This window comes from Gallinula chloropus, assembly GCF_964237585.1.
Source record: "Gallinula chloropus genome assembly, chromosome: 4".
NCBI lineage: Eukaryota > Metazoa > Chordata > Aves > Gruiformes > Rallidae > Gallinula > Gallinula chloropus.
Window position 1 is genome coordinate 79,419,985 of NC_140088.1, and position 12,944 is coordinate 79,432,928.

Below are 12,944 nucleotides of genomic sequence, written 5' to 3' on the forward strand. Positions count from 1 at the left end.
GTCATAGTACATTTCAACATTGTTCAACTATTCTGCAAACTGTGGAAAAGACTGTTTCTCCCTTAGCATAAAGGCAGAAGCATTTTTTTTGTTATGATTTTCACCACTTTTAAAAAAAATTCTTATCAACAGCACAGATTTCCATATCTGTCCATCAATACTTTACTGTAATTGGTGTAGAAATCCCATTGTTCTGCACACAGCATGGATTCCTTAGCTTAGGAAAGGCATTAAATGAAAGAGAACTATAAATGAACGTAACATTCAAAAGTAAGATTAGCTTTTATCTGCCAAATTCTACTTTCCATAAATAAACTTGATTACACCTCAACCATTATTAATTTCATTTTTTTCAGATGAGAAAGCAATTTACATGCAGTAAAATATTTTTATAACTAGACACGCACAACTACCACTGCAAACATGAATACAATTGCTGAACTTTATTTCACATTATATGGACATAATCAAAAGTCTGAAAAAGAAATAATCTTGCTAGATGTTTCCTTTTTCCAAGATCTGAATTAATGACAATGGTTTGATATTGTAAATGTGCATCATATAATTTTTTTCCTAGTAACTTGATCCAATCATTTCTTAATTTCAGTGGAACTCCTCATACATGGAGAAAACTTTTAGGTACCTTAGTGAACAGCTCCACAATATATCTTTGCATCTTTTACACCTATCCAAAGGACTGTCAGTGGGAGAATTTAGGGATTAGAGCTAGTCAACAAGTAACACACAATTTATAAGAAAATATTTATACTTAGGGAATAGTAAATACAACAAATCATTAGTACATAGAATAGCATGCATTATAGCAAGCAGCAAGTTTAGAACTGCCTTTAATATAAAGATTTTACTAAAAATGGGTGGGGATTAACTAATTACAATCTATTACCACAAATACTAAGTACTTTACAAAATTTCTTTTAGAGTAGACTTCAAGCTTCAAAGCAATTAATATCCTGCAAAATGATGATGGAAAGGAGTGAATATAACTGAAAAAAAACAGTTATTTGTGAAAACTAACATAATTCTATTGCACTCTATTGTAGCTGATTCTGAAGCCTGAACCCAGCCAAGTGAATGCAGTCAAGGCAATAAAAAAAAAAAAAAATAACGAAGAAGGGTGCTGCAATTCATTTATAAAACCATTAACTTAAAATACATATTCCAGAGTTGTCTTCTACAATCCTGAAGGCAGGGTGGCGTGACAGGACTCAGAAATCAATAGCTACTCTATTCTGTATTCAGTAGCAACATCTGGGCGCACATGCACATTCCAAAACCAGATGGTGTGAACCAGCTGCAGCCACACAGATGAGACATTATCCCTCTGCGGAGCGTAATCGGCCACATCCAAGCTGCATGTTAGGCTATGATCCACATGTTCAACAGCCCCCTATTGCCTGGAATTAAATGAATGCAAGAACAGCTGACATGTAGAAGAGCAGGGAAGAGTCCCATCTTCCCAAACATGAGAAAATGAAAGCGAAATACAAGAATTTCTTGCCACATTACCTAGCATTAGTTAATCTTCATGTATGCATACAAGGTTAGTTATTTAATTTAGTTTCTTGAATATTTAGGTACATGCTTAACATACTGACTTTTAATATAGTCTAAATAGTTTTAGCTCAAATATTCACCACTTTTTGTCCAAGTTAACTGAAACCAAGAGATTCTTGCTTTTTAAAACATCTGCAGAGAACATACTCTCATCTGAAATGAAAATACTGAACATAAAGATGCCCAGTGCTTCCTGAACGTGAAAAAAATCTGAACAAGTCAATCTAGGCCAAAAATACCCCTCAACAGAGTTAGAACAAACATTCATTAAGCATCCACATACAAGAGAATAAACCACATACAAGTGCACATAAGTTTGAGTAATTACGCACCACGTATAAAGCAAATGCTGCTAGAAATGAACGTTGTGCTGTTGAACTTATCTATAAGAAAACTAAGCCTCCAGTCTATGGGAAAATATTTTAAACTCTTTCAGATGAATCAGAACCGTTAACACGATTTGGAGGGTTTTTCCAGTAGTGAGCAAGAGAAATCAGCTTTACACAAGGGCACTGATCCAACCCAGAAACAGGATTCTTACAATAACATTGTAGATTTTCTAACTTCACCTCAAATAGAAGCTACAGATCCTCTAAAACTAAAGGATTTGATCGATATAGTACAGGTACATCATCACTTTCTTTCCCTAATGCAAAGGACTAAACAGGTCCAAGTCTTGGAAATGTAATTACATTAAAAGCAGTAACAATACAGAAAGACATAGCAATTGTTTCATTAGGAATTATCACTACACAGTACCTTTACACACATCATGACTAATGAGGCCAATCACAGTTTTGTGATGTTCTCACTGATAAGGCAAGCACGTGCTTTGGAAACATGCTTGTATTTCTACCTGACATCTACACAAAACCATATTCCCCCCCAAACAAAAAGCAGAAAGGTAGTTTTGCAAATCAGGCAGGAATTTAAGGAACAGACCTCTCAACTGGTACAGTCAATTTAGCAAGGTGTGGTACTGTTGAGGTGTTCGGTAAGATCAAAGATGGATCTCAACAGCATCTCTTGAGATGAAAGCTAATGAGCTGAAAAAAATTTCAGTCAACCCTGTCTGGATTCAGCCTGGGACACAGCCTCCCCACACAGACACTCACTACTTCTTGGAGTACTGCAAGTTTTAAACTCCAGTCTGACTACAGATATGCAGTGTTCCCAGAGGCTGGGTATTTTTGACTGACACAAAGAAAAGAAAGTGGGTCCAACAAGAATCCTTAGCTCTGTTTTTAAATGTGGCATTTAGGTAAGTGTATATGCAACAGTTTCATCTCCTTGTTTAGATACCATGTTTGTCTTGGGGTCGTTACTAGTTAGCTCTCAATTACAAGGCTTTATTTCACTTGCAGGCCCACTGCATGTTACACAAGCAACAGAAATGTTTGCAGATATGGACCTACCTGTGTAACACACACAAAGCAGTAAGACACTGAAGCCTCGGGATATTAAGATAGACCTCCCCAAACTATATTTCTAAAACATAAGTTGACAATAGTATAAATACAAACCTTTCACAATCAACACTGTACAATGCAACATTCATTTGAATCACTCTCTGAAGGACTTCTTCAAACAATGTACAATCACACTTATACATTTCCCAAGTAACATCTATTATTTTTGCAGGCACAGTACCAAGAATCTAAAAGATGAGTCATTGGCTCATTATGTGGCACTGCATATACAAATAGGTAGCTTCATCCACAAATGGTTAATTACAGCTCCTCCAAAATTGCACTGAGTAAAGTTACTTTCATTCTGAAACAACCTACAGATTTTAGTGCGCGAAGAGTTGCAGAAGGTAGTTGAAATTGCATTAGTAATAAATAGCAGAGCTGAGCAACCACACCTCGTGAAAAGGAAAGGACCCCCAGCAGCTAACACCAATGCCCCTTCCCAAACTTATGTTTATGTAAGGACAACTTGCTTGCATTTACACTGAAGCACAGAAATAACCCTGCAGAACATATTTTAACACTCAAAAGTATTAGTTATCCTATTTTCCACTCCACTTTTTTAATATTCCCCAACAAACGATGAAATGAGTCACGAAGGTCCAGTGAGTTGGTGCTCCATAGATACAATGCTCCGTGCTTCACTGTGGCCCGACAGAAGCTGCTGCGACTAGCGCGGTTTAACTTGGATCTCCGCTGCTGCTGGTCTGTGCAAACATATTTATATGAAGAGAGCGGGGAGCCAAAACGGTTGCTTTGTAATTAGTTCAGGCATGTCTGAATCCAGAAGGGAAACTCTTTCAGTTTATTTTTCCCGGGAACGCTACAAAGTTCCACTACGACTTTACAGTGTAACCACGTGGATCAAGAAAGGGCCCTGGTTCACCTAAGAGAAAGATCAAATTATACTACTGAATTGTTCTCCTGTTTCTCGGCTTTACTCTGAATGCACTGAAATGTTTGAAAACACCATTTCTGAGAATTTGTCATCTGTAGTGTCAAAGGCATTCCTGGCAGAAAAAGAAAGTCTTGTTGAGGGCAAAATTCAGTCAAGATGACTGTAAAACCTAATCCACACCTTTGAATTTGGACTGAATATCCATCACTTAAACATCTTGTAAATGACCCAATTTGTTTACATGGCCCTGTAGCTTTTTATGACTTTTCCATAAAGAAGTTATTACATCCATTCCTTTTATTTTGTTTTAGAGCATTTGAATGAGCCCCAGAACCACAAGCAAGTGAAACAGACTCTCTGCAGATGGAAGTGGCCTCATATAACTCACCACTACCGGTGAAATAGTCAGAACAACACTTTCAGTTTGGAAATGCCATACCTTCACACACAGCAAAAGAATTTCCTGTGCCATATGTCTTTTTTAACGTTTAACTATTGTATAAAATGAATGCTGGTTTCCTGTCAATCTGAGGAGGAACGAGGAGCCCCCACGATTTGTGCTTCAGATTGGTCTGAACAAGGGTGAAGGCAGTCAGATGGTCACACAGCGAGAGTAAACTGGAGATGGGGCAGGCAAGGGGTACACAGACAGGGGACACAACTGAATTTTCTGGGAAGAACAAGAGCTAAAGTTTACAGTTTAAACAAGCATAATTGTGCATTCTTTCATGAGCCAGTACCTTTTCCAACAAAGTCATTTTCCTACTTCATAACATTTTAAAGAAAGGATGCTTTAAAAGCAGGAGAGAGAGATTAACAGCTATGGACTGACATGGAAGGTGTGGTAAAAGTGTCTCCAAAACCATTTTTCCAGTGTAAGCTACTCTTCAAATATAACACTCCCTGGTATTCTACACCTGGACTTTTTCTTCACAGAAAATTACAACTTTGCTGATATGTGCCAAACTGAGTAATGGTTTAAAGATGTAGAATATCAAAACTACAAAAAAAGGGCACCACTCCTTTACCTTTTACTGCCTGAACCTAGTCTGAAGCCCATTTATCTGCTTACAGGACCAATCCCCTAAATAGCTGCAGCATCTAACCTCCTCTGTGTGTGTCCCTACATAATTTATTTACAACTTATAAGAATATTACAGCAGAAGCAATGCAAAAATGAATTAAACGTACAGAAAACACAAGCAGCATTGTCTTCTTTTCCCAAGACATTTCTTACTTTTTCAAGAAAAGACACATAAGGGTGATAAAAGAGTTTAAATCCAGCACTCAAAATTATCACCAACTATGCCAGACATTTGCTGAAAGTTTGGAAGACCTCCCTCACTTTCCTGTCAGAACTGCAGTATCATAGAAAACATAAAACTACCACTGTTCAACTAGAAGACTGAGCGATGAAAAATTCAAAGCAAAGATTCCTACCTCCAGGCAAGGTGTGCGACCAGAGGAAAGTTGCTGCCACCTGGTCCTTCACCTGTCTTCACCTAGAACCAGTGCTCCCCTCACACTTCATGTAAAGAAATCAGTACAATGGTTCTCAAACTAAGCCATGCCTGCATACAGGCATGCATATTTAATGCAATTAATAATCAGTTTTACCAAAGTCAAGGAGAAATTTTCAGTGGTTTTGGCTTTCAAGGAATAGAGGAATAGTGCTGCTCTTCACCGTAGAATATCCTTAAAACACCTGTGTGTTTAATGATATCTTGAATGTATTTACCATGAAGCACAAGATTAATGAATAATTTATGAGTATTAATTCACATAAAGGCACATTGCCACTGAAGAAAACAGAGATAAGGTGTTACTCCCTTGCAACTCTCCCATTCTCACTACTATAAAATGATGCCACTATACAGTAAATAATCTTTGAACATTTTCTTATTTCACATGCAGACGTTGTTCCTGCCTGTACTGTATTGGACTGTGAGGTTAATTTATACTCTTTCCACAGCCCCAAACCCCTGTGGATGGAAATGGAAAGCAAAAAAGGAACAGATCAAAACCCCACGAGTAGCACTGTGAACATCTTTACCACAGAAATAACAGGTACAGTCATAGATTAGCTCAGCTTGAATGTGAGCAGTCACTCAGGGTATTAATAATCAGACAGGTCAAAGGGACTGAACTGAACATCTATTGAGTTCTCTTGAGTTGCAGCCAGCTCACCTGATGGTCTCATTGGTAAAGGTGAAAGAACACTGACATGGTTTGAAGGATGGCACGCATCTGCAGGACTACAAAGCAACAAGAAGCCAAATGTATGGTCATGTCTACACAAGGTGAACATCGAGGGCCTAAATTACAGGCATGCTTAGTAAAGATAGAGTATTTGGAATAGAATTGAACTCAGAAGACAGACAGGCCCCGCTAACCCTAATTCAGAAGGCCTACGGGACACCAAGGAATTAGTTGGGTTCTCTTCTTTTGTTTACATTAATTTTTTAACACTTCTTATACTCTCTGTGTACAAGACTCTCTCCATGATAACCTAGAGCCCTGATTTGTCTCACATAGGCGACCAACTTCTGTAGAAACTGATAAGGTTATGAAAATCTCCAGAGCTGCTATTTCACATATGCTTTGTAAGATGCGATATCTTTATGTAAAAGAAAACTGTTTAGCATGCTGTAAGATCACAAAATTAAACACAAGTAACCCAGTGTAACACTGGAGATGTTTATAAAATCTCAGCAGAATAATATTGAAAAGAGAAGGTCAGAAGACAGATGAAACCTAAGGTCAAGATGTCTATGGATGAAGCCATGAGTAAATTTTCCTGGCACTCTCACCTTAAAGTAGCATCCTACTATATAAAGAAATCTCTAGAAAATATAAATTTATATTTTGTCTTCGCAGTGCAACTTTATGACTTTTCACTCACCTACTTGAATAAAAGCATTTTACTTTCAAACACAAGCTACAAAAGTTTTCCCCAAAAGGGAATGACAGGCTTGAGCAAGTTTTAATGTACAATTAATTTCTCAGAAATTCTAAATCAACTAAGCACTCATACAGATAAGTACTACTAAAATATCTGCATTTCTACACATTAGCTCTATTCATTTTCTGTTGTGCAACTTTTCCAAAGTCTCACAGGTTGCCACTAAAAAACTACTTGCATGCAGGCCAATTCCTCAGCCACCTGCACACCAGGATGTGTATTTTCCATGACATGCACTTTGTAACTAAAAAGCAAGGGCATGGCTCTCTGGTAAAGTCAAGAGCTATCTGTAAAAGTAACTGAAGAGGCTCGTTTCCAGCTACGGGAAGTTGCTTGTGCAGTGTATCCTCCTTCTAGTAATCAGGAACTGCCAGATCCAACAAAAAACAAAAGCAGCAACTACCCAACAGCAACAAAAAAAAACCAAACCACTCTGTTATAAGGCACAACCACAGCTGTAAGATGCAAACCAGCACGTTGCTATTACACGTTGACTGTGTAATAATTAGATTCAAAGGGTCTGAATAAAGTTATAAGATGTAAAAGACATGTTTATGTGAAGACAAAGTTCAACATCAGCCCTTTGGAGGTATAGTTGTCAGTATTTCAAGGTATGTCCTGGTTTCTTCTCAATTATAAAATTCTGTGTCTAACTGCTAAAGAAATTAATCCCCCTCCTCCCTCCCCAAACAACATGATCTAAAGCTTTAAAGTCTAATGAGAAAACCTAACAAGAACTAATTACTGTAAAAAAATAAGTTTGTAACATGTTTCTCGCTTAAACTCCATTAAAGATCTTTAACAAAGACACAAGAAGTCTGGAATGACTGTGTATTTGGGACAAGTGGGAAATGGTCTGTGCTTTTAAAGTCCTTACTTTTACCTAACAGAAGAAAGTGAGAGAAGCAGTAGGACTAAGAAGTCCCAAGCAGCACTCTGGCGAATAGCAGACAATAGGCCAGAAGTGAATTACAAAGACAAAATCCAGCTTTTCTATACTTTCTTCCATTGAATTTATTGCAGTGCTGAAAAACTTCTCTAATTTGCCACAATCTTTTTCTTAAAATCAAAAGAGGATGTGGTGCAATTTTTCACTTTCCAGCAAAAGGGATTTGAAACAGTTCAAAACAAGTATTGGACCAAACAGAAATAGATTAAGCTTGAGAAAAATTGCATCACTATCAAGTTTCATTCTACATGACACATGCTCATTTTAGACTTCCTTATCTTCTCAAAATGAAGAAAATTTCTGCTACCCAGCTGCCGTCAACAGACACTGGCACTCATCAATTCAGTAAGAGTCAACAGAGGTGACGCCGATTCCCACTGCTTTGAATTATGCTGGTTTATGAGAGATAATTTTGCAGTCACATGACTACACTCAAGCAAAAGCACTGACATTCCTGTCTGCAGGGATTTGTTGGACATCTACACCTTCTTTCAGGTGTTCAGCCAGAATTAAAGGAATTTAATTGGAAACTCTATATGTAATGCTGTGTCTATTCCTGAATAAGCTGGAAACCCCTTTTTGAGGTACGTGAACTGGGGAATCCTCTAAGTGGTGGTGTGTAGGCATGTGAGGCCACACAGGCATCACGGTGACAAGAAAAGTTCCCTGGCACTTCAGGTACTTGATCATTTTCATCTGAGTCCACCAACTTTTCCCAAGCCTGACCTGAGAGAAGGGAGTCTCAAGCTCCAGCTCAAAGGCTCATGTTTACTTGTTTTAAGTGACATAAACCTTGTCTGTTTCAGAAGATTTAAGAAATACAGGATGAAGTCATCAATTAGTGAAACATATTAGCAAGAGTTTCTATTCATGAGAAGGAAGAAAAAAAATCCCACAACAACCTAAAGGAAGTAAAGGCCTATCAAAAGAGTGATCACCACCAGTGCAATACCCATGCCACAGGACTGACATGAATCATCTAAGTACTTTCGTTTTATAAGACTTACTTCAGTAACTCAGTGTACCACAGTTCATTCACACTCAAAATTGCAGGAAAATTAATATTTCTAACTAGTTGGTCCTAGTGAGTTGCTAACTGATCTCAGTTTTTTGATCTTCTGAAGTCATTCATCGTTATATTTTAAAGATACATGCCACTTAAGATATACAGGTCATTGCTTATGGCACACAATAGTATTTTTTTTACATCATTCTCTATAAATACACCCTCTTATTTCTCATAAAATCATAACAGCTGATAGCTTATCAAAATTACTTTAAACATCTATCACATCGTGTCCTAAGACAGACAAGAAAACAGAACTTAGATTCTTCTGCCATCTCATGTTTGAATCAAATCTAGATTAGACTACTATCGCATAACCAGGTGCACTCAGATGACTAGATTTAAGTCATTAAATCATTCATATTACCCAGTTTATCAATGGCTCCCTCAGACACTGCTGAAACTACAGAAACACCATGAATTTACTGCATCAAAACAGCATTTCAAAGTAAATGGAAAAGTGGAAACAACTATAATAGAAAGAAGAAATAAGTAATCAAATTCCATATGCAAGAGTTTTGATTTTTGCTCAAAAGAAACTGAGTGATCAATTTTTCTTGACTCTTGAATATGGAAAAATGGTAATAAATACATCAGACAGCCATAAGAGAACTGATAAAGCCACCTAAGTATGAAAAACCGTTCAAAGCATAATCTATTTTTCAACCTGACAAAGACTTGGGGAAGTGAAATCCACGCAGATAAATGGGAGACACCACTACATGCACCATTTACTGCTGCTTCGGTTTCCAGAAAATGGTTGCATAAACTTCTTTGATCCTCCAGATGAATATTTGCTCAGTTGAATTACAAATAAAAACATTAAAGATAAATATGAATTTTTAAGGGAATCGCATAAAAACCTTTACTGTCAAACAGAGTTTACAAATAAAACCTGTTCTTAAAGAAAATCTGGCTATAACAGAGGGCCAATACAAACAAGGAGGTAGTTTTAAGTGGTTTCAAATGGAACTACACTGGCCCCACAGCAACCATCACACTGAATTCCTAGGAGGTGGTGGCAAAATATTGTGTTTTAAGAATATCTAATAAATAAATAAAAAAATATGAAAATAATAAATCCTTAAGCACACGCTTACCCTTTGTAACACAAGGAGTCCCACCGATTTAATAACTGGTCACAGACATCTTCAGTATCACCTTGAAGCAATAGCTACAGTACCCATGTGGGCTGCTGAGTAACATGGTAATCCACCCTACTGCAAAATTTCTTGGCCATTTAGCAGTTTTACAAGTGGAGGACAGAATTTTTATTTGTAGACTACATGAGCGAAAAATCTCCCTCTCTCCTGACCAAAGATTATTTGGCATGCGAACAACAATATCTCATTCTCATACTCCAGGGAGTTTTAACCTGCCTCTAGCTAAAAGCTACACAATCTTTAGATTGCAGCAGAGTGTAAAAATCACTCTAATTAAATCAAGTAAGAACTGGTTTGACCAGTGTTACTGATCCCCCAAATAATTAAAATCAGTTAAGAAAAGTGTACCTAAACTTGTGCTAATTTTTAAAATAAGTTTTGCAATCGAGTAACTAGAAAGCAAACTTCAAGCAAACTACAAGAACTACCACAGAATACAGTTTCAGGGCACTTTTTAAAATAAATAAATAATAATTCTCCTGGCTTTGCATTTGTTCTGAGATGTAGTGACTGTGTCTTAGAGCATGCCAAATTGCACTGCAAACCAGTTGAAGCCTGACCTAAGGCAGCTGCATTTCTTATATGTGTGAACACAATCTAGTTCATGTTGTCACGTATACTTATACCTATTTACATCAGTTTTCCTTCTACGCTGTATGATCTACCTTTCACACTTCATTGTTGCGCTCCCACTGTTGGACCCTGGTGGCCCCTCAGGGCCCAGCTGCATTATCCTGTAACAAACCTCTTAGCTGACAGCATAGCAGGTTTCTTTCCAGTCCTGGCAAAGTCAAAGCAAAGCAAAGCAACGTTAATTCTGTGTGTGTCAATATGCTTCATGTGCACACCACGCAAATTTAACAGAAGACAGCACGACAGCATGAGATGTTGGTGTATTAGTGCCAAGTCTGCTTTGTCACAGAGTCCTAAAGCCTCTAAATGCCAGGTAAACTGGGAAGGGGTAGAAAGCGAGTGATCTCTTTTCTCACACAGAGCAGATAATTTCCTGTACTGTGCACAAAGTCTGATTGGTTTCCTGTCAGAATAGCCGGGTCTCTGAGTCTTTTGATCAGTTTCCTCTGGCCCTTCACTGTTGCTCTGATTAGAGATTGATCCCCATGCTGCTCTTTGATCAGCAGCTCCAGCAGTCTGCAGGTGCCATATATCATCACATTAGCAGGCCACAGCAGTATTAATCTCCCCCACTAAATTTACTAGTGCCTTGCTTATTCGACCCGTTCACAGAGCACATGCGGAGGTCTCTGAAACTTTGCTTTCTATTAAAAGATACAACATAGAATGCTTTTATCTGGAGAGTCCCAAGTTCAAAGTTGAGAGAATTGAATTAGCCTCGAATCTGTGTTTCTGCTTTATTTCATTACAGGACAGAGAGTTTTGAGAGCTCCCAGTTTGGGCTTTTGTGTTGGTTTAGGGAAAAAGCTCATTCCAGGTGACATGCAGAGTACCAATTTCTTCCACACACACCCCACACCCTCCCCCCGCCCCCCCCCCCCCATACATCAAGCACCAGGGCTTCCACGAATGTTTGCTAACAGCCTTAGTTTTAGATATTCCATGCTAAGTGTGGTTTCATGCAGTATATAACATTTCAGTTTGTAAAATATTCTTCAAAATGACTTCATAATAGCAGATCAAGAGGAAAGGCGCTTAAAAATCTGAATAATGTAAATCATATGGAGTTCAGAGGCTAAGCAAATTACACACCCCGAAGCTGCCCTTGCTGTATGAAAGGAGTCTTTCTCCAGCTCTGCACAACCCCAGCCCAAGGGAACTTTCATTTGAGAGTTTTCTAAACATTTCAGGTACACTTGAAAGTTGAAAGTAATTCTCATTTCCTATGCAGGATTAGCTCGTTTCCAGCCTGTACAAAATACCACTCATTCACGCACAGACACAAAAACCCACCCCCCACACCCCCCGAGAGCAAAGGTGCGCGGGTCGTTGTCCTTTTTCCTCTTTTTTGGAGGGGAACGGGAGTAGGGGGGGACTCAGTCCGGACGGGAACAGGACGTTTTGCACCTCCGACCATAGAGGAGGGAGCCTCTGAGCCGGCGCTGGGCTCGCTGCCGGCGGCCGAACCGCTGCCCTTTTACCCACAGCGCTCCCCTGAACGCGGCGGGCAAACACCCAGCTGCCGAGCCCCGCTCATCCCGGCGCGGACACGGAGCTCCCCCCGCTCCCTACACACACACACACACCCGCGGCCGCCACCCCTCGCGGGGCCGCTCTCCCTCCGCGGCGCCGAGCAGCCCCGCAGGCAAGAGAGCTCCGCTCCGCGCCGGCCGGGCGCCCGCCCCCGCCCTGCCCCTGCCCCGGGCTGCGCGGCGGCGGTGGAACTGCTTCTGCTTACCGTTCTGCTCCTTGGCGCCGGAGAAAGCGAACTTGCTGCTGAGGTCGGACTCGGCGGCGGCCCCTTGCCTCCGGCCGGCCAGGGCAGATGTCAGCAGGAGCAGCCCGAAGAGGAGCATTGGGCCGGCGGGGCGAGGGGCTCCGGCACAGCAGGCACTGGTGGCGCGGCACCGAGGCCCGGGCGTCTCTCAGCAGCGCCCGGCGCGGGCTGCGCCGCTGGGGAGAAGGCAGCACTGAGCCTGCTCTGGCAGCAGAGAATTGCAGGGTAGTTTCCACATAATCCCATCCAAAACTTTTTCCTAGAGCCCTTTTCTGCGTCTCCAGGTTTTGTTTTTCTTTGGCGGTTTTTTTTTTTTCCCCCTCTCTTAAAAAAAAAAAAAAAAAAAAAAAGAAAGATCAAAGCAGAATCTGGACCCAGACCAGCTTCCCAAGGACTAAACAATCCGGGGCCGTGCCGGGCGGGGGCCGAGGAGCGGAGGACTGGTGAGGGCG

General features: G+C 40.0%; 1 protein-coding gene across 1 annotated transcript in view; it reads right to left on the reverse strand.

Annotated features, from left to right (window-relative positions):
• The window catches only part of PDGFC (platelet derived growth factor C), a gene marked incomplete at its 3' end in the record, with an annotated part of 127,500 nt that extends 114,834 nt beyond the window's left edge, over positions 1–12,666 (reverse strand). The window contains exon 1 of the mRNA XM_084264005.1: positions 12,454–12,666. Within this exon, the coding sequence (XP_084120131.1) occupies positions 12,454–12,571 (118 nt within the window). The 5' untranslated portion in view covers positions 12,572–12,666. The remainder of the gene's footprint in view (positions 1–12,453) is intronic.
• Between the last annotated feature and the right edge of the window lie 278 nt (positions 12,667–12,944).